We start from the raw sequence: 22621 nt of genomic DNA, 5'->3' as shown, positions 1-22621 counted from the left end.
CTCATAAACCCGGTAAAAATTCTTGAGTTTGATTGATATAGCTATATGTATACACCACATCTGAATGTATGAAGGCCAAAATGGTGAGATGTCAAACACATGTTAGCCTTATTGGTCAAATATACATGACAACGACAATACACATGAATATATGATGTGATACACAATCAAGTATTAAAAGGACAGATCAGATGACAGCATAAAATAAATATAGTCCGGACTGTTTGTCATTAGAATGTATTAATCTATGTTTTCCATTTTTAATTACATTACATGCATGCTCTATAAAACAAACACAAAATTTGATCGGTAAACCACGTTGGAGTCATGGTTGTTCAGAGAAAACGGTATGTTGCATGTAGAAAGGTTTTAATGAAGCTTTTGAGAGAAAAACAATATATATACCAATGCATTAGTTCTTCATACAAAATCACAAGAAAGAAAAAGGAACAATGATTATGCTGTTATCTATACTAGTTACCACTTCAGTTTACTCATGTATATCTATTATAAAGTCATTTTATAAAACTTATTGTTTGTTAAACTATGTACTATTCTTGATAATAATGATGTTTTTGACCAAGGCGGATAACCCTGGCCGTATTGGTCACAACTTTTTGGAACTTTCGGTCCTCGTCGATCTTCAACTTTGTACTTGTTTTAGCTTTCAAACTTTTTTCATCTAAGCATAGTTTTGTGTGGACGTAACGCACGTATGGTGTATAAACATTGTTAACCTGGTACCTTTTGATGGCTATTATTCGTTTGTTTCTCTGTCCTATATTTTCTCCAATTTATTTATTGTAGCCCTGTCGTGTATTGTTGTCATTTTAATGTTATAATTAACATTGCCACTAAAGCGGGTTTGGCATGCCACAAAACACGGTTCAACCCACCATTTTTTTAATAAAATGCCCTGTACCAAGTCAGGAAAATACCCCCAGGGACGAAACGTCCACCCGCAGTGGCATCGACCCAGTGGTGTAAATAGTTATCAAAGGTACCAGGATTATAATTTAGAACGCCAGACGCGCGTTTCGTCTACATAAGACTCACCAGTGACGCTCACACTGCAGGAAATGATGCATTTAACAAAGTCTAATTATTGATTAAATTTGATTAAACTTACAGTCTTAAATTCAAGTTAAATTTAATTGATATTTTATGAATGATTTAATCAATTTAAAGTTTTCAGTTAAACGTTTCGTATAAGTAGATTTAGTATACGTATAATACAAAATAAATCTAAAATTTAAGAAAGTATAATTGTTCAATAAAACTTCTTGTAGAAGTAGATTGATGATATGATTAATAAAAAATAAATCTAACATTTAAGGAAATATAATTGTGCAATTAAACCACCCATAACAGTAGATTAATCATATGTATAATACAAAATAAATACAAAATTTAAACTAATATCAATGTATGATTAAACCACTGGTAAAACTAGATTTATTACATGTTTAATAACTGAATAAATCTAAAATTTAACCAAATATATATGCTTAATAAGACCAATCTTAAAACTAAATTTATTGCCAATTTAATGCAAAAATAAATTAATAATTTATACAATAATATTTTTTCCATTAAATTTTTCAAAAAGGTAGAGTTATTGTATTTTCAATACACTCATACATCTCTAATGTAAACAAATATAACCCATTATGATGATAGATTTATTGTCAGTGTTAACAAACAAAAAAATAAAAAAGTAACAAATTATAACTTTTCAATTCAATCTATCTATAACGTATATTCATAAAAAGTGACAGTGTGATACTCAATATCTCGCATTTAACCGAATGTATTTTTTTCTTTCAAATTAATCCATTCAAAAATAGATTAAAACAATTGTTCTACACATATATTTTAAACTGTGACAAAATATAACTGTTAAATTAAATAAGATAAAATTGAAAGGGAAAGGGAAATAATATATTCAATCTTGATTTATTAATTTACTATTTTGCTTTACATAATACAGTTAATTGATCTGTTATCAAACCTGCCAACGAAAATGGCTTAATATATTAAAACTTTAGCTTCCTATCTTAAAATACTAAAACTGCCTTTTTAAAATGTTTAAGCTGATCCGTAAATTAGATCACATTATGTTTTTTGTGTGTGTTTTGTGAAATTCAACTACAGAATTTTGCATCCTTAGTTGAACCCTAGCTAAAGAAGGGCGAGTAACTACACTGACACTTAATTTGTTTTCGACTCCCTTTCCTCGGTTAATAAGATTCGCGTCGGCTAAATTGGGTAGACTCCCTTTTTACAAGATGCAAACAATTTGAGAATATCGCTTATATGCACATTGATATGTTATGCAAAATTTATTGTCCTACAATAACATAACCATGATAACGTAACACTTTGATATCGTAACTACATGCATGATTATATTACCGGAGTTAACTGAAAAAAAAATTCTTTCATAACTTTTGATTCAATTTTATTTATTTATTAAACTCACTCCGAAATTGTTCAAAATGATTCATGTAAAAAATGGCAATAGGAAAACAGCATTAAACATAGAGTAGTACTAGATTCTAATTTATCTTAACATGTACCCATTTTAGCGTATCACATCATATATTCAGGTGTATTTTCGTTGTCATGTTGCACATTTGACCCATCAGTTTAAACATGTTTTTCACATCTCACCGTTTTTAGCCTTCATCAAGTATTGAAGGAAAGAGCACATGACAGCATAAAATAAATGTACATGTATGATGATTACATATCGTTTATTTCTTGATATTATCATAACTCGGACTGGTTGTAATTACATAGAGATTAATACATGGCCTTTTCCATATCAGCCTGGGTATCATCTCGAGACCCCCATATCAGCCCGAGACGGAGTCGAGGTGCTGATATGGGTCGAGGGATGATACCCAGGCTGATATGGAAAAGGCCTTGTATTAATCGCTTTATCATATACTTCCGACAATAGTTTTATGTAAGGCAAATAAACTAATGCAATAACTAAAACAGTCAAACATTTTATAAAGAAAATTAAAATAATGAATCAAATATACTATAGTTGTCCAACAATAGCATTATTAACTCCTGATATATTTATGGTAACATTTCCTATAGAGGCATTTTGAAACATTGAAAATTTGGAAGAGTTTTACGATCATTACTACTCCATGTTTGTTGTACTATAAAATGATTCATAATTGTCAATGGCATTTGTTAGCAAGTATTAAACTATCCCCACAAAAGTTCCCGTAAATTTTGACGTCGTCATAAAAAACATCTGACGTCACAATGGAAAAGTAAACAACCGATACCGGAAACACCGGAAGTAACTTGCACGAGGGGCACTATTATGGGTTTTGTGCACGAGATTCACCTGATATGGGTTATCAGCCCGGGTGGGAAATTATGGCTTGTGTACTTCCGCTCATTACACATATGCAAAAGCTATCATATCAATGCTAAGTATATGATAAAAGTTATTAATATATGTTGGGTTTTTTTAATAATATTACAGGCATGCTCTATAAAGCAAACACAAAAATTAATTGGTCAACCTCGTTGGAGTCATGATTGTTCTGAAAAAAAACAGTACGTTGCTTTAAAAGAGACAATTCTTTCTTCTGGTCTTTATCTCAAAATTACAGTACGGGTTTCAACATTGAGCAAAAAACTCTCAAACCCATTCAAAACTGACAGCCCTTAAAACTGTTTAAGCAATCGTTTTACTAGATAACTATCAGACTACAGCTGATCACTGAGGAATAAAGTCTAGCTGTAATATCTAATTTTTATTTGGCAAAGAAATTTCACAACTTTGTCCTAATAAATAAAGGCTCTGAAAAAAAGAAAGATTCAAACATAAAAAAACTGATATTATTCAGAAGCTTAATTTCTTTATTGACAACACAATTAATACGTTTAGAGGACGTGTTTTCAACATACAATAGACAATCCCATGGGAACCAACTGTGCCTTTTTGCCGACTTGTTCCTTTATTAAATAAAACTAATAAAACTATGAAAAGTAATGTAGTGGTCTGCGGGGAACATTTTAATAACACCTACAGGAATAAAACTAGAAAAATTACCAAATATCTTAAGTATCTTTGACAAATATACACATTGGGTTATGTTTTGGTTTGTTGATGATGAAATCAATGTTAGAACCATTGTAAACAATATTCGAATATCTTATCACAACATATATCAAAATAATATTGACTAGTAAGTGTGTTAAATGTTCTATGAGTTTATACGGATTTGGTCATGCAGCTCATAAAGGATTTAATTGATTATGAATATTTCACTTTCAAACATAAGATTTCAGTGCCTAAATACAGGCAACAGTAGTATGCCACTGTTCGAAAGTCTCACATTCATTGAGAGAAAACAAATCCGAGTTACAAACTAAAATCGAGGGAAATACATTAACTATAAAAGGGAAAAAAATAAACACCGAAGTGCTACATAAAATAACAGATAATGCAACACACATAAAAACGAAAAATGAAACATACTAATTTAGGTGTTATGTTTATGCAGTTGCTTATTTAAAATGAAATGATATAGAAATTATTATTTGCAGTGTGCGCAAAAACATAATGTAATTTCAAAAAATAAACAGATGCCGCTTTAGACACTCCTACGTTTTTTTCTAGCATAGTGTTGAGGTGTGGAGTGTTATTCGTCCATTCGATTTCCTTATTCTAGATATATATGTTCCCTTTGGTTTCTTCTCTCCTTAAAATTCTTTGTTCATACTTTCATCACATAAATCCAAAATCAATCGCATATCCGTAATTGCTTCTCGTTTACCTAAAAGAAGAAGTACTATTTCATTCATTTTTAACAAAATTAAATGCACATGTTGATCTGGTATGAAATCTCCAAAGATTTCATATTAACAAATGATAAATTTTATATGCAATAAGATTCTGAAAAGACAAAGCAAATGCAACAGATTAGCATTTGTATCGTAATTAACATTTATTTTGAAACCAGTTATTGGCATGATAAGCTTTAAATAAAAAAAAAAAAAAAGATATGGTATGATTACCAATGAGACAACTGCCCACAAGAGACCAAAATGACACAGAAATTAACAACTATGAGTCACCGTAAGGCCTTTAACAATGAGCAAAGTCCATACCGCAGAGTCAGCTATAAAAGGCCCCGAAATGACAATGTAAAACAATTAAGAAAAACAAATATTTACTAAATTATTTAGCTATAATATTTATTTCCGCTGGATCTTTTCTCGTTGGTGATGTTTCCTATTAACATAAAGCTATGCAGTTGTTTTATTTTAATGGTTATCATGTAGATTTTAGGTCTTATCTAATTTGTTCTGACTTGTCTTGTGATCAATTTTATCATAATGGAATCATAAACTGATAGAATGACACGTAAGTATGAACGTTCCATAGAAAGCCTTTGTTTACAGTGTACATAATCTTTCGTCATGGTTAATCAACATTAACCAGCTTTACCATATATAATCATTTAATTTGTTACTTCATCAGGGTCACACACATACACACACACACACACCTACACCCGCACATACACACTTAGTTAGATAACCATGACAATAGCTTCATTTTATGGAATATCGTTTTAACAAAAAATAAAGAATTGATATGCATATTTGTTTTGCTATTTGCTTTACTGCATTTTTTTAAAATTGTACAGAATTATTGTTGCTTTATCTTTAAATCATGGAAGTACTTATTTTAATTCTAATTGTTGTATCTCTATAGGTATTAGTTTAATGATAATTATCAGCTTTGTCGTGAGATCAGCAAGTGAGTATTATTCCGCTGTAGGTATTGAAGTTTATATAAAAAAGAAGATGTGGTATGATTGCCAATGAGACAACGCTCCACAATAGACCAAATGACACAGAAATTAACAACTATAAAATAATAGATATAGGTCACCGTAAGGCTTTCAACAATGAGTTAAGCCCATAACGCATATTCAGCTATAAAAGGCCTGGAAATGACAATGTAAAAAAATTCAAACGAGAACACCCACGGCCTTTTTAATGTACAAAACAATGAACGAAAAACAAATATGTGAAACATAAACATACGACAACCACTGAATAACAGGCTCCTGACAGGCACATACATACAGAATGTGGCGGCGTAACACATGTTAACGATTCCATCCCTCCCCTAACCTGGGACAGTGGTCTAACAGTACAACATAAGAAATTTAGTTATTTCTGTCAACGAACTATACTATTCTTCATTGAATTACACGTGACTGTTTTGTTCTATACGTATTATGAAATTTCGTGTAAAATGTACAAATAGGACATGACATTTCTATCTGATTTATGTTTTTCTTTTGTCAACATTAAATTTTTCGTAAACTAAGGAATTTCTTATCCCAGGAATATATTACCTTAGCCGTATTTGGCACATAAATTTTGGAATATTTGATCAAGTTATGTACTACATATACATTGAAGGAATTAGATCGTTTGGGTAATAATATCTAAAAGCATAAGTATCAATACGGGATTGGGTTTTATCTTTAGATAGATCAGCATTTGGTCCCTTATTCAATGTCATGATATATGAATTCGGAAAGGTTTCAAACATATCTGCACAATGAATGATTCCGTTTATATTATAGCTCGGTAAAAAAAACCACGTGTACTTCTATCTCATTATGACAATAAAATTAGATAGTGTTTATGAATTTGAATATAAAGAACTCTAAATAACCTTTTCGGCCTTTCTGATCAGATCAACAAAGACGTTTAATGAGTAACATGCATATGTTGTTTTTATTTTTAAAATGTCTTTTTAAGTATCAGATAATATATGGACGTAGAATATAAAAATTACTCCAATGACAGCTTTAAAATCTATAAATCGTTTCAGAAAAAAATATCAAACATTTGTATAGTAAATAGTTATAATTTAGTACGCCAGACGCGCGTTTCGTCTACATTAGCCTCATCAATGTCGCTCATATCAAAATATTTATAAAGCCAAACAAGTACAAAGTTGAAGAGCATTACTAAAAACATGGTACAATTATCGTTGAACGCTGCATTTTTAGTTAGAATGTTAAAAGTTCGTAACCAAGTGGTGTCGGCGATAGAAATATTTGTTTACTATATTGCCTTCGTGTATCTACTTCTTGATCAAATCTCCTCAACATAAACTGAAGTATGATAAAATAGGTACAGTATAGAACTTGTTAACTTCCGTGTGGAAGATAACGTTAGTTAACAGTTTCATAATTTCAATGTTGATTGAATTTGTATTTTTTTTTAAATGCAATAAAACAGGAATATTGAACACATGCTGGAACCTTATATGACCTAAGTGCTATTTAAATTCCGGTAGCTCCATGTTTATGGTTCGAAAAAGGTAACTATCGACACGATTTAATATTCAAAATTGTGAATTGTATGAGATCTATGATGCACCATCATTATATAATGACAATTTTCAAGCATACAAAGCATTCATAGAAATAATCGCCATGAATTAAAATTTAGAATTACTCCACAAAGAATGATCGAATGAAATCGTTGCAAGTCATCATAATTTCGAGGTTTTTTTTCAGTATTATTTGTTGTATCGAATGATGATGTCTTATATAATTCAGTAAAAAATAGCTGTAATAGTGACAGTCTAATTAGTTTTCAAAGGTAACAGGATCATAATTTAGTACGACAGACGCGCGTTTCGTCTACATAAGACTCATCAGTGACGCTTATATCAAAATATTTATAAAGCCAAACTAGTACAAAGTTGAAGAGCATTTAGGATCCAAAATTCCAAAACGTTGTGCAAAATACGGCTAAGGTAATCTATGCCTGGGATAAGAAAATCCTTAGTTTTTTTGAAAAATTCAAAGTTTTGTAAACAGAAAATTTATAAAAATGACCACATTATTGATATTTATGTCAACACCGAAGTGTTGACTACTGGGCTGGTGATACCCTAATACAGTTTGTACCTCTCTTAATTTCAGTTGCAATAATTTGTCTTGACTGTAGACGTATACCACAGCCATACGACTGTACAACTGTTACTGAATGTAGTACAAACGAGGTATTATGTTATAATTGCTATTTTGTTTTATCAATTCATGTTTAATTAGAAAACACCTGATAAATTGCATGCGTCCAAATCGTGTTATAGATTTACTTTGAACAGGAACGCTTACAGCGTCATGACCAAAAAGAGGAACAATTATTAACATTTTTTAAGCATTTTTTTTTTTATTTTCAAGTTTTGTAATGATACTATAGGTTGCTGAACTTTACAAATTTATTTATAATGTATAAATTGCAATCATGGCAACTTGTCTGTAGGTGAAGGATTTTTTTATCAACAATAAACAATACTAGCATGCAATTATCTGTAAGCATTACAGGAGTTTTGGTCGTTATTAAACATGTTAAGTTGTACTATTTAATGAACATAAAACCCGTATTACTATTTACATGCAGTGAAATATTATAATAGATTTTATTACAAAATATGACACAAAACAATACAATGTCATATCTAAAATATTGAAAGATTTACCCCCAATAGTTTACAATTATTTATTTAACGGGACGCAGAAGTGAAACACCTTTATAGAAATGAATTGATTATTAAAGATATTATCAAATTTGGTTTTTAAGTGTTTTTTACAGGATTTAAGTATTAAAATTAACATGAAGCATAGTAGTTTCATTTCTTACAGAGCTTTAAGTTTTGTTAAACAAAAATGGATGGTTGTCAATATTTGACGATAAAGATGAAGAAAAGAAAATCTAACTATTTATAGTTTACAATGTATAAACGTTTCAGGTGTGTTATATAGAGAAATATGAAACCAGTAACGGACTAAAAACTTGGCATTTATACAATGTTGGATGCAAACCACTCAATGTAAGTAACCGTTTATAACAATGTAAGCTTGAATGTATGTTTATAAGAAAGATTTCAGGTGTCATATTCCTGACTTCGTACAGTCATTTTTGTATGTCGAAAATAGTAGATTAAACCTGGTTGTATAGCTAGCTTAACCTCTCACGTGTATGAGAATATAATAGCACGGCGATAAATTATGTTATCTTTAGGTAATTGGGTTCTGAACTATTTTGATCTGAGCGTCACTGATGAGTCTTATGAAACACGCGTCTGGCGTACTGAATTATAATCCTGATACTTTTGATAACTATTAAGGTCTTTGCAGATGGGTAATCTTAAGTGACGCTCTGAATCGCTTAAAATTTAAAAACGTTGTCACCAGGTTCAAGAGAAACACAAGTATCTGTAATCAGAATATCTTCTAAATACATACATTGTGGACTTTAAAATACCCATTATCATTTGTAATCTTGTAATGTAATAAAAAAGGTTCATAGTACGAAGTAACATAGCAATCAGTTGAGAAGAAGCAAGTTATAAATAACACAAGAACAAACAGCTGGTACAATCAAAATACTAGCAATTATCATTTAGTGAAGAATACTTAAATGTAAATACTTAGAATAAGTGAAAGTATTATACAACTGCTTTACTTTATGAAGTCTATTCACTGTTCGCGCCATTATAATGCTATCTATTTGTTTTCCTCTTATAGCTGATGTGTTTCCCGTGTAAATGGTTCGTGATCAGGACCTTTTTTCAGTCAATTGATTTATTACTATTGAACAACAGTATACAACTGTTGCCATTTTTCATCCTACTTAATGTATATCCTTTTAAAAACGTTGTCACCAGGTTCAAGAGAAACACAAGTATCTGTAATCAGAATATCTTCTAAATACATACATTGGGGACTTTAAAATACCCAATATCCTTATATCTTTATCTATGAAAGTACGCATCATTGAGAAAATTTATCACCACACAAATAGCCCTGTACTAAGTACTCCTTTCCGCAAATATAGAGAAAATTTCTGGATAAGGGAGTTAGGGACTGCAATGCCATATGGTTGCAATGACAATATTAAAGGAGTAGGAAATTTGTCAAGTCCTGCCTGCAGTGATATTAATGTAATGAGTTTATTTAATACTACCTTACGACAACAACGTAGTCATGGGCAAAAACATTACCATCGGCCTAATGTTAAAAAGTCTTCCAAATCTAGATCACTCTCTGAGAGCTTCAGTGACCTTCTTTCACATCTTCATCATCCACTAGGGTTACATTACATAAGAACTATTCTCTTTTCACTGCCAGTTAATTTTCTAAAACGTTTGAGAGATTATGCACTTGACAAAGGAGGCACCAATACATTTTCTGCAATATACAGACTAGTCAGTATTATTTGTGATGTAGCTCTTTTCCGACTTTTCAAACCAGTAAGATCGGAACCTTTACATGAGGAAAAGAGGAAATTCCTTCCTGTTGATTTTGCCAATAGAGGAATTGATGCAATCAATCTCGCCAACGTTCTACATCACAAGGAGGTAACATCTAAAATTCCTATTTATTTTCAAAATCAATCTGTTCCTATTGTATCATACAGTTACACCAAAACCATTGCACCTAAAGTATTTAACTATAAACAAGCATTGCAGGACCTTGACTTAGAACAATACTTAAAAAGCCCTCCGACATGTGACTGTTCCAACTCGCCTTATAATTACAGCCCCTCTGGTCAGTTATAACTAGAGATCTAAACATAATTCAACATGAAAATCTCCGAAAGGTGATTTCTCATGGTCCTAAGTTTAGAGAACCCCAACACATCAATTGGAACCATAACTTCAAAATAATTATGGATTCCATTGAGGACTACGCCAGAGCATGGGCTAAACGAGAAGAAGTTGAACTGGACACTTTGTCAGAATGGGTTAAAACTATCAGGTCTCTGATAAAACGTCGCATTCACAAGTTGAAAAACTGTGTTAACGATCGACCAAAGTCCATTTTCAGAGACAAAGAGGCAATGAAATGTCTATCATCTCTTCATGATACGTATGTTGTTGTTCCTGCGGACAAAGCTTCAAATAATATTGTCTTTGTATGTAAATCGTATTACTACGAATGTCTTGTAAAAGAATTGGGTATAAAGGAGCACTCAGGTAATCCCACATACAAAGACATATCATTTGACAAGGATGAGATTTTAGCAAATCATAAGTCCTTCATGGCTTCCATAAACATTACATTGAACACCAAATCGGAGGACTTACCTTGTTTGTATTGGATACCAAAGCTTCATAAAATTCCGTACAAACAACGGTATATTGCTGGCTCATCTTCATGTTCCACTACAGAATTGTCCATTAGATTGACTAAAATTTTATCCGCAGTGAAAGAGGGTCTTCAGAAATACTGTGAAACTGTTTACTCGCGTAGTGGTATTAACCATATGTGGATTCTTAAAAATTCTAAAGAACTTCTAGACAATTTTAAATCTCGGTCTATTTCTGAAATTAGTTCTATCAAAACTTTTGATTTTTCAACCCTGTATACCACCATTCCCCATGTGAAATTGAAAAATCGCCTAAAAGAAATAATCCACAATGCCTTTCAACATAAAAATGGTAGCATACGCTATAAATTTATTACTTTGGGATTTCATAAGGCATATTTCGTTAATAGTGACAAACAAAAAGGTAAAACCTGCTACACAAAAGAACAAGTGGTCAGTATGCTGGAGTTTCTTATCGACAACATATTTGTTGAGTTTGGAGGTAGACGTTTTCAACAAACTGTCGGCATTCCTATGGGAACGAACTGCGCGCCTCTCCTTGCTGACCTCTTCTTGTTTTCATATGAATCGGAGTTCCTTCAGACACTTGTCAAAAACAAGAAGATCAAAGAAGCCAGGTTATTTAATTTCACTTTCAGATATATTGATGATGTTCTTTCCATTAACAATCCAAACTTTTCTGATTGGGTTCCATTAATATATCCACCAGAACTAGAAATTAAAGAGACAACAGACACGGCTTCATCCGCCTCATTTTTAGACTTATACCTCGAATTTGACATACACAGTCATCTTAGTACCAGAATCTATGACAAACGAGACGATTTTGATTTTGAAATTATCAATTTCCCCCACCTTAGTAGCAACATACCAACTTCACCTGCATATGGAATATACATTTCCCAACTTATTCGGTATTCAAGAGCTTGCAGCTCCTACTCAGACTTTGTAAAACGTCACCAGTGTCTGAGCAGAAAGTTGATGAACCAGGGGTATGTCAAAGAACGTCTCGTCCTTTTTCTAAAAAAGTTCATCGGAAGGTACCCAGAACTTGTTGATAAATATTCCGTATCAACTTCACAAATAATACACGATGGTCTTAAAGTATAGATTTTACGTACTGACGTTGTTTATCATCTTAATTACGGGTTATATTATTCTTTTATTTGTCTTTATTAATATTACTTTTACTGTTGTCTGTTTTTAGAGATATCCTTTTGACGTAACTCTGTGCTTATGTATCCCATCATACTTTGAACGACAAAATTATTTTATGATATGACTCTGTACCTATGTATCTTGTCATACTTTGAATGACAAAAGTATTTTATGATGTGACTCTGTACCTATGTATCTTGTCATACTTTGAATGACAAAATTATTTTATTCATTAATATTACTTTTTCTGTTAACCAACTTTTTTTGTGATATACATTTTACGTGACTCTGTACTTATGTATCACGTCATACTTTGAACAACACTATTATTTTATTTATTATTATAACTTTAACTGCTAAGTCAGTGTTTGTTATATCTATTTTGCGTGACTGTATTTATGCATACCGTCATACTTTGAACGACAAAATTATTTCATGTCTACCTGTGCGAATTTCAAACGCGCAATTTTACACCAGTAGCCATACCCTCCTTCCTTGATGGGTGCATTTTACATAGACAAATATAATCGTATAATATAATCAAAATGAGGATGTTAATTTGATGTATGCCTTTTTGTGCTTCTTCGTTACATTTGTTGTTTTTATAGTGATTAAGATGATAACACAATGTTGACTGCTGTACCCCTATTTTTGACATTTTTACCTATTATGTCTGTTTGTTTTGTTCACGCATCGGTGACTATATAATGGAATTTGATGCGACTGTCATACAAGTGAGAGGTTTAGCTAGCTATAAAACCAGGTTCAATCCACCATTTTCTACATTTGAAAATGCCTGTACCAAGTCAGGAATATGACAGTTCTTGTCCATTCGTTTTTGATGCGTTTTGTTATTTGATTTTGCCATGTGATTATGGACTTTCCGAATTGATTTTCCTCTGAGTTCAGTATTTTTGTGATTTTACTTTTTACTCATTTATATATCAAATCGATCCTGACTCTAAAAACGGCAGCTGAAACTCGAATACATTTAGAACTTTAAATAGTTTACATAATGACAACATCTTGAATTTTGCAATGTTATGAGTATTAATTACAGAATGTACAAATTTTAGTTGAACAAACATTTGAAGAAAAAGAACATATCAATTTTTAACGAGAATTAATTAATTTTTAATGTTAAATATTATTGCGAGTAACTTTTTTTTTATTTATCATTTAAGAGTTGCACTTCATCAGGCTCACGTTTACCTGTTGTCGGAAAACGGAGTGCTAGAAAAAGCATAGATACGACCAAATGTCATGAATGCTGTAGTGACAAGGATATTTGTAATTTGGAAGGTCACTGTGGTTCTGCAAGTAGGCTATTTTAACATTTAATTATCTAATGAATGGCTATTATGCAAAATGTGACGAGTCAAAAATTAATTTTATGGTTTAATAAATTGAAAATAAATTATTGCCATTCATTTTAAATAAATTTCTATCACAAATATCACAAAAAAACTTTTTATATTATGCTAATTAACAATAACAACGTACACACATGTTGGCGTATCAATACACAACGTCAGACTGGGTGTGTCGCCATAACAATTGACAAAATTGAAACTAAAAGAAATACTTTCAACCTATCAGAAGACAGTAAATGCACCAAATGTATTTATTATCGAATAAACAAAACACATTTAGACATTCAGTAATGAAGAGAAGAAAATGCATATCCGTGTACTTCATGTTCTTGCAGATTAATACTAGAACCAGTAGAGCTTAATTCATCGTCAATATTATTCTTTGTTATTCATGTTATTGTTGAGTATCTGTATGATTTAAACCCAAATGGGTGAATTGGTAAAAACAAATATGTTCTTCGTAGCATGTATCATTCCGTCAGCAACATCCATGCTCAAAAGACGTGTCTTTATGGCTGTCCATGATGTAGAAACTGGAAGCTACTACCATGTGGAATGGGCATCAAGATAGATTCGTGTAGAAAAGTTCTAGGTTCAATGCAATAAGTTATATAAGGTATCAGGCTTATAATTTTATCAGCCGGACGCGTTTTCGTCTACACAAGACATCAGTGACGCTCAGATCAAAACAGTGATAAAGCCAAAAACTATATACAAAATTGAAGAGCATTGAGGACCCAAAACTCCAAAAACACGAATTGTGGCAAATACGGCTATGAATCCTTGCAACAATTTTAAGAGCTTTCCGTATGTGATCCGTTTAAAGGAGAACTTATGGTTTCTATCTTATGTAACTAATAATTCCAGTGACTTAATGTTTTAAACCTATCTGCGACTGTCATACAAGTAAGAGGTGTAGCGAGATATTAAACTAGGTTCCAGCTACCATTTTCTACATAAGGAAATGTTTGTCCTAATACACAAATATGACAGTTGTTTCCCATTCAACACATGTGTTTGAGGTTAATTTTGACATTTCATAAAGGATTGTCAATTCTGAATTTCCGTTTTTTTTTTTTGTTATTTTATTTTTTTTTCTTTGTTAAATTATTGACTACCATTATTATGAAAAATTGCCACTTAACGTAAAGGAAAAACAAAAATCCGTTAATCATATAAGTATGTTAAGAAATTATTATTGTACATTTGTTTATTTTAGAAATTTTTGTAAGTTGTGTTGAATGACTGTGATGCATGTTTGTAACAGTAATCCCTATTATTGTTACATTCACCTACAATACAAAAATAAGGAGATTTGTGAAGACGACGAACCATTCATTCACTGAGAATTAATACATCACGCATAGCCGTATGACGAGCCTCTCTCTTTGCTATATCTTATGTTTTTAATTTTCGATTTATTATTCGATCTCACGAACGAGTCTTTTTAAGCCTAAACGCGCGTCTGGCATACACAGTTTTAATCATGGTTTGTAATGGGATTTCGCATAAACCTCCTTAAGGTAGATTCATGGTATACCGCCATCTTGAATTGTACAATCACAGTACAAAATCGGTCTAGTTATTTGCCTAAATCTGCAAATTTGGAGACAGATTTGCAATTCAATGGTAAGACTGTTTTTTCTATATAAAGAAAACTTGTTAATTAATTGTATTATAAAAATATTTTAACAAATATCATTTTTTTTTTTTTGGTTTTAGAATCATTTTTTTCAAATGAGCCATTTAAGGGGAGATAACTCTTTTAGTACAAAATTTATATTAGGCTAATAGGGTAATTTTTTATTTTTACTTGTTGCAAGAAAACAAGTTGGGTGACACCATGTTTTCTTTTTATTTTCTTAAAACATATTATGAAACCTATCTTCTCACAATTAATTTCAAAATTCTATCTCATAGAATTTTTTTTATGCAAACTAAAGTGTTTTTTCATGAACAAACTAACCAAATTTTGGCAATTTTCAACGACTCATAGCTTGAAAAATAGCACGGTGACCCATACTTTTTATTAAATTTTTGTAAAGAGCATAGTAAATCTTCATTTTAGCAAATTATAAGAAAATTCTGTTTCAAAAAATATATACTTATGATCTACCTTAATATGGTATTAGAATTCAAAACCATGCTCGGCGTACATGTTATATAATTGCCAATTAGACAACTCTACACTAGACACCATATAACGTAGAAATTAGCAGCTATATGTCACTGTTTCGATACAAAAAAAAAAGATGTTGACGAAAAATGCGTCTGGCTGACAAAATTTCAAGCCTGGTATGTTTTTTTTCGGTCTAAGGCTATTAAATAATTTGTGTTAGGTCTATATGAAAATAAGGAGATGAGTTATGATTGCCAATGAGATAACTATCTACTACAGTTCAAATATTATAGCTTTCAAATAGACAGTTAATACATTTTAAAACATGTTTTAGATTTTACCAAGCCGTTTGGATCAACTTTATGCTATGATTGTCCTTTAAGTAAACATGCCAACACTTGTAATCAGTTGACATTATGTGATAGTGATTCGGTAAGTTTGTTTGTTTATGTTTTGATTCCTATAAAGGAAAATATATATAGTAGGTAAAAAATATCAAATGAGGTTTTATGACTTGATTTGCAATTGCTAAACAAAACTGTACTCTTAAAGGAAAAAGATGAAGGTATGCTTTGTTACTTAAACTATCAGGGTTCTTTTCGATGTACATGTACAAATATGAACCCTACACACCCCACACCCCTTTTTCCTCGTATTAACAGTCAGATGTAAAACAAAACACCTGTTAAATTTCTTCTTGTTCAAAAATTTTGAAAAAAGTCAAATACAACATGAATCTGAAAGAATTCAATAAAAAAAGAAAAGAGCACACGACAACATAACAAAATAAGGTGTGAAGATTAACAGATTGTGAACATTTTAATGTAATCAAACCCCTTACCTTAAACCTGAAATTTTCAATCTAAATTTGCATTTTGTATATTACAGGCATGCTCTATAAAACAAACACGAAATCTGCTGGGTGAAGCTCGTTGGATGCATGGTTGTTCACAGAAATCGGTATTTTGCATCTACTATATATTTATTATTGTTCGTTGAATACCATTTGCGTGGATTTCGTGGGGTACAGTTAATTCCTAAGTTCAGTGTTCAACAAACGACAAATCTTCTATAGGCTTGTATGCAGAGTTCAAAGGAAAAAAAACACGAAATTAAATCCCCACGAACATGTAAAATTTTCTAAATCCACGAAAAATGTTACCCATCAAGTAAATGTATCCATGTAGACAGATTTCAAGGAATATATTGATAAAGTACTGATATGATAGATGTGTATCAGTTCGTGACACAATATCAGTACATGCACATATAGCACCCAATATTGGGTGGGAACGTTTCTCTTTCACTTTAAAATCTCAAAATGATAATTCAACTGATATTTTCAAACTCAAATGCAATGGATATCGTTCAAAATTAATAAGAAAGATCCACAGGTGTATGTACATTTTGTCCTGGATAACGACATATTTGCCACGTTAAATCAACGAAGCAGCAGTTGTTGGCTCATTTAGTCGTTATCACTGTAGACGAACACAAATATTTTGAATGCTCTACATTCCTTACGCTTACAATTAAACCGTGTTTTTGCTAAATATGCAGTACTATGATTTTAATCCAGAAACGGTATATTGGTAAAAATCTTTGAATATGATAAACCAAAAACGTGAAACCGCTGAAATGCAGCTTTAACAAAAAATGTTTAAATAACTCTCAATGTTAAAAAAAATATTTCAGCAATGTACAACAATTACAAATAGTTACCGACAGGGAATCTGTTCATTTTGTTGTGATACGGAATTATGTAACCGTAACTGTACCATCCAATCAACAATAGCTCCTTCTCCAACCACAACTACTACAACTTTGGCATCAACAACGCCTATTCCTCGTGAGTACCATCAAATCAACAATAGCTCCTCCTTCAACCACAACTACTACAACTATGACACCAACAACGCCTATTCGCCGTAAGTACTATCAAATCAATAATAGCTTCTCCTGCAACTAAAACTACAACAACTATGGCACCAACAATGCCTATTCCTCTATGTACCATCAAATCAACAATACTTCCTTCTCAAACCACAACTACTACAACTGTGGCACTAACAACGCCTATTCCTCGTTAGTACCATCAAATCAACAATAGCTCCTCCTCCAACCACAACTACTACAACTATGACACCAACAACGACTGTTCCTCGTAAGTACCATCAAATCAACCATAGCTCCTCCTCCAACCACAACTACTTCAACTACTACAACTATGGTGCCATCAACGCCTATTCCTCGTAAGTACCATCATATCAAAAATAGCTCCTCCTCCAACCACAACTTCTACAACTAAGGCACCAACAATGCCTATTCCTCGTACGTACCATCAAATCAACAATAGCTCCTCCTACAATCACAACTACTACAACTACTGCAACTGTGGCGCCAACAACGCCTATTCCTCGTAAGTACCATCAAATCAACAATAACTCCTCCTCCAACTACAACTACTACAACTACGGCGCCAATAACGCATATTCCTCGTACGTACCATCAAATCAACAATAGCTCCTACTACAACCACAACTTCTACAACTACGGCGCTAACAACACCTATTCCTCGTACGTACCATCAAATCAACAATACCTCCTCCTCAAACCACAACTACTACAACTGTGGCACCAACAACGCCTATTCCTCGTTAGTACCATCAAATCAACAATAGCTCCTCCTCCAACCACAACTACTACAACTATGACACCAACAACGACTGTTCCTCGTAAGTACCATCAAATCAACCATAGCTTCTCCTCCAGCCACAACTACTTCAACTACTACAACTGTGGTGCCATCAACGCCTATTCCTCGTAAGTACCATCATATGAAAAATAGCTCCTCCTCCAACCACAACTTCTACAACTATGGCACCAACAATGCCTATTCCTCGTACGTACCATCAAATCAACAATAGCTCCTCCTACAATCACAACTACTACAACTACTACAAATATGGCGCAAACAACGCCTATTCATCATAAGTACCATCAAAGCAATAATAGCTCCTCCTCCAACTACAACTACTACAACTGTGGCGCCAACAACGCCTATTCCTCGTAAGTACCATCAAAATCAACAAAAGATCCTGCTTAAACCACAACTACTATAACTATGGCGCCAACAACGCATATTCCTCGTAAGTTGATGATATTTTCATATGTTTTTTTAATTTTTTTTTCAGAGACCGCCCCAATTATTACACAAACTGTTATACTACCAACGAATATCAGATATGGTAATACTGTTACTATCCAATGCCTTGCCACAGGAAATCCTAAGCCAACGATAGATTTCTTAGTTAAGGTAAACAATTTTTATCTTTTAGCTCAATTACACATACATGTATTACAATTGCGGTTTATATCCCACACAATTATATGTTTGGACGTTGTTTTCAATTAAGATTTGATTTTTTTTTTCGTTTGGGCTTGTATTTATATTTGTTTACGAGTTAATATGGTTCGCTCATCCTATTTTGAATCTTTGAAATTCCAGAGTCTATCCTAAATTGAGGTAAATTATATGACATTCAAAATACCGTTGCATGAACAAAAAATGGCTGTTTTGACCAACGCAATGATAGGTTTGGACTTTGTGTTTATTTCAGACTTGTTACATATACATAATATAAATGTGTGAAATGATATTGTACTAATTCATCCATTTTAACATGGTTACATGTTCACTTTTAGTATTTTCATTATTTTAAAAAATATTTACTTACTACACTACTGTATTAGCTCAATATATTTTTTTATCATGCTATCCCAGCCATGATAAATTATTTATTTCTTTAATCAGAAGTGAATCATGTTCATGTATCGAAACAATTAATTTTTATGCAATTTTAAAGTTCCATTATTATAGTGTTACATTTCATTGAATGTGCTAGTTTTTGGTGTTGATCTTAGATTAATAGTCGTGTCATCTTGTTCAAAAAGGAAAAAAAAACATCATTTTTGAGGCATGACAAGGTCAGGAGACTCTGGTCTTCGTTAGTGTTGTTTGTTCTTTTAATCTTATTTCATTTATATGTTGAGGAGTTTTTTTATGACGTCCATTTTTTCTGAACTAGCAAACATTTTAGGTGCAAGCTGAAGTCCGCCTCGGGGTGCGTGATTTTCTCGCCGTGTAAAAGACCCATTTGGTGGCCTTCGGCTGTTTTTTACTTTTTTGTCGGGTTTTTGTCTCTTTCACACATTCCCAATGTCCATTCTTCATTTTATTGTACATTAAATCAACGTGGTTGTTTTAAAATTTTCACCAGACAATTGAAATCCCACCAATGATTTGACTTCATTTTCATTTGGAGGTGCAATACAGTTTAAATAGGGTTTTTTTTTTAATTGTTAATTTATTGCAATTTTGATTTCGATTGCATTTCATGCCATATTTTAATTTTATAGGAGCTGTAATATCTGTTAAATATTTCGAAGCACCAGTGAATACCCTAAGTTTGTGTAATGTTGATGTTTTTTAGTCTTTGGGTTTCGGTGTTTTGTTAAGTGTACTACTGTTTGTCTGTATATCTTTTGTTTTATCTTTTATCCATGACGCTATGAGTTAATTTTTAACTAATGAGTTTGAATGCACTTCTGGTATCTTTCGCCTCTCTTTTATTGATTAAGTGAAAGTCGATGCTTTCAGTTTTAAATTCTCTCTAATACCTGTTCTAAATATATATTTTTTTTAATTGCAGGGTAATGGATTAGGCGCTAATGTGTATGTAGATCCCACTACACACATTCTTGCAATATCGAACTTTTCATCTTATGATGAAGTATTTTACAGGTGTGTCGCATCAAACTCATTGGGTGATGATCATAAAGATTTCAAATTACAAGGACAATAACTCTTAGATTGGTTGTTTGAAAATAAATGAAGTAATATTTGATAACGTTTTAAATTAGTTCGAATTTTTCACTTTCCCATTTCCCCTTGTTCACTCAATTTACAACGAAACACAAATACAACTACACCTTTATTCTTATAACACATGTAGATATTAACAATAGTAATAGTATATTTACTGGTATTCATTGAGGCGTTGTACGTAAAATATACCTGGTCATTTAACAGATTATACCCTCGGATAATTTGTCTGCTTGCTACATATGAAATATGAAAGGTGTTTTGAACTATGTTTAAGAAGTAGAATTTTGTTGCTTTAAGTTATAGGTCTGAAGGCTATGATGTTCATGTAGTTAATAACTGAATTTAAATTGTAAGTCTTATTAGCAAAATGAACTACAAGTGGACAAGAGACTGTCAGGCCAAACACCTCTAAAATCAACAATACAAAAACAAAACGTTTGAGTTTATCAACCATATATCATGAAATTAGGACTGATTTGAAAATATGGCATTTATTTCATTGAAATCTGCGTTTATGAAATAGGGTGATTATTATGAATAAACGAATGTATCTCTCTTTTGGAAGAGCTTTGATTTTATTTTTAGATTTTGATCAGCAAAATTAATTTCGGCTTGTGAATCTGGTGCTGTTATATTGAAACAGGATATGTTATTACAACCTGCGGGTTAGTTTTCGGGGTTTTCACTAGCCAAGTAGTTTGTATTTGGTCATGTTGGTACTGACATGAAAATACGGAAATCGCTTGATTGCAATTTGAGAAATCAAATTTAAACAAAGAAATATGTTCTAGTCATGTTAAACTCTGATTGTTTGCCTTCATTTGGCTATACCTTCGTTCCTTTGTTGGTTAGATCAGCTCTGCAAACTTTGCTTATGTTTGGATTTTCAAATATTTTGGTAAAGAGTATCACTAAAATTACAGCGGCAAACTGAATTAATTATGTATCCTCTGTTTAATTTTGAGCCTAACCTGATGCATTATTATAACAAAGCCGAATTTTAAACTGCTCTAATTGGTATTTAATATGCTCTAATCATTAATCTTAGTTCGGCCCTTTTGGTTTTTGGTTTCGTTTTTTTTTTTTTTTTTTTTAATCATGATGCATACATTAACACCATCCCGCATCATTTAATCCTGCGACATTGTAACATTCTAAATGTTTGTGAGTTCATTCCTCCCTTATCAAAAATATACCTTAGCTGGATTTTGTTATTCCTTTAGCATGTTTAGTATAATAATTATATGTGGTATGAGTAAAAAATGAGACAACCTCATCTATGTCAAAAGTTGTAAACAATTAACTATTATAGGTCAAAGTACTGCCATTTATACGTAGCATCGGCTCACAAAGAACAGCAAAACATAAAGAGTCAAAATATGACTAGTTTGAGTTAATTCAAACAGAAAAATCAACAGCTCATATATATTAAAGACGAGAAACACCTTTGATGTGTATTTATGATTAAAAAAATTGACAAAAATACACATTGAGTTATGTTTTGGTTTGTTGATGATGAAAACAATGTAAGAACCAATGTTAACAATATTAGAATATCTTATCACAACAAATATCAAAATAATCTTGACGAATAAGTGTGTTAAATTTTCTATGAGTTTATCCGGATTTTGTCATGCAGCTCATAAAGGATTCGATTAGTTATGAATATTTCACTTTCAAACATGAGATTTCACTGTCTAAATAAAGGCAACAGTAGTATACCACTGTTCGAAAGTCTCACATCGATTGAAAGAAAACATATACGGGTTAAAAACAAAAACAAAGAGAAACAAGTCAATTATAAGAGGAAAACAACGAATCAACAGAAGTGCTACAAAAAAACAAAAGACAATGCAACACACACAAAAACGAACTATAAGACATACAGATTTA

The 22621-nt window shown here is 31.9% G+C and overlaps 1 protein-coding gene across 1 annotated transcript; it reads left to right on the top strand.

The window, feature by feature from the left end:
* The first annotated feature begins 5355 nt into the window (after positions 1-5355).
* Positions 5356-20750, top strand: LOC143052399 (uncharacterized). The gene is made up of 10 exons (XM_076225426.1): positions 5356-5401; positions 5756-5800; positions 7998-8077; positions 8828-8908; positions 13533-13668; positions 16175-16272; positions 16729-16800; positions 17536-17689; positions 19035-19156; positions 20553-20750. Exons 1-10 carry the CDS (start codon positions 5395-5397, stop codon positions 20703-20705), a joined length of 948 nt encoding a protein of 315 aa, XP_076081541.1. The 5' UTR covers positions 5356-5394; the 3' UTR covers positions 20706-20750.
* The last annotated feature ends 1871 nt before the right edge of the window (positions 20751-22621 follow it).

Source organism: Mytilus galloprovincialis, chromosome 11 (assembly GCF_965363235.1).
Source record: "Mytilus galloprovincialis chromosome 11, xbMytGall1.hap1.1, whole genome shotgun sequence".
Lineage (NCBI taxonomy): Eukaryota > Metazoa > Mollusca > Bivalvia > Mytilida > Mytilidae > Mytilus > Mytilus galloprovincialis.
Note: the sequence above shows the minus strand (reverse complement) of the source record. Positions and strands in the feature narration are given on the sequence as shown.

Excerpts from the sequence above, each read along its gene's own strand:
- LOC143052399 (XM_076225426.1), top strand. Across the intron at positions 8,909-13,532 it reads TTGGATGCAAACCACTCAAT|AGTTGCACTTCATCAGGCTC; the intron begins GTAAGTAACCGT and ends TTATCATTTAAG. Across the intron at positions 16,273-16,728 it reads CATTATGTGATAGTGATTCG|GCATGCTCTATAAAACAAAC; the intron begins GTAAGTTTGTTT and ends TGTATATTACAG.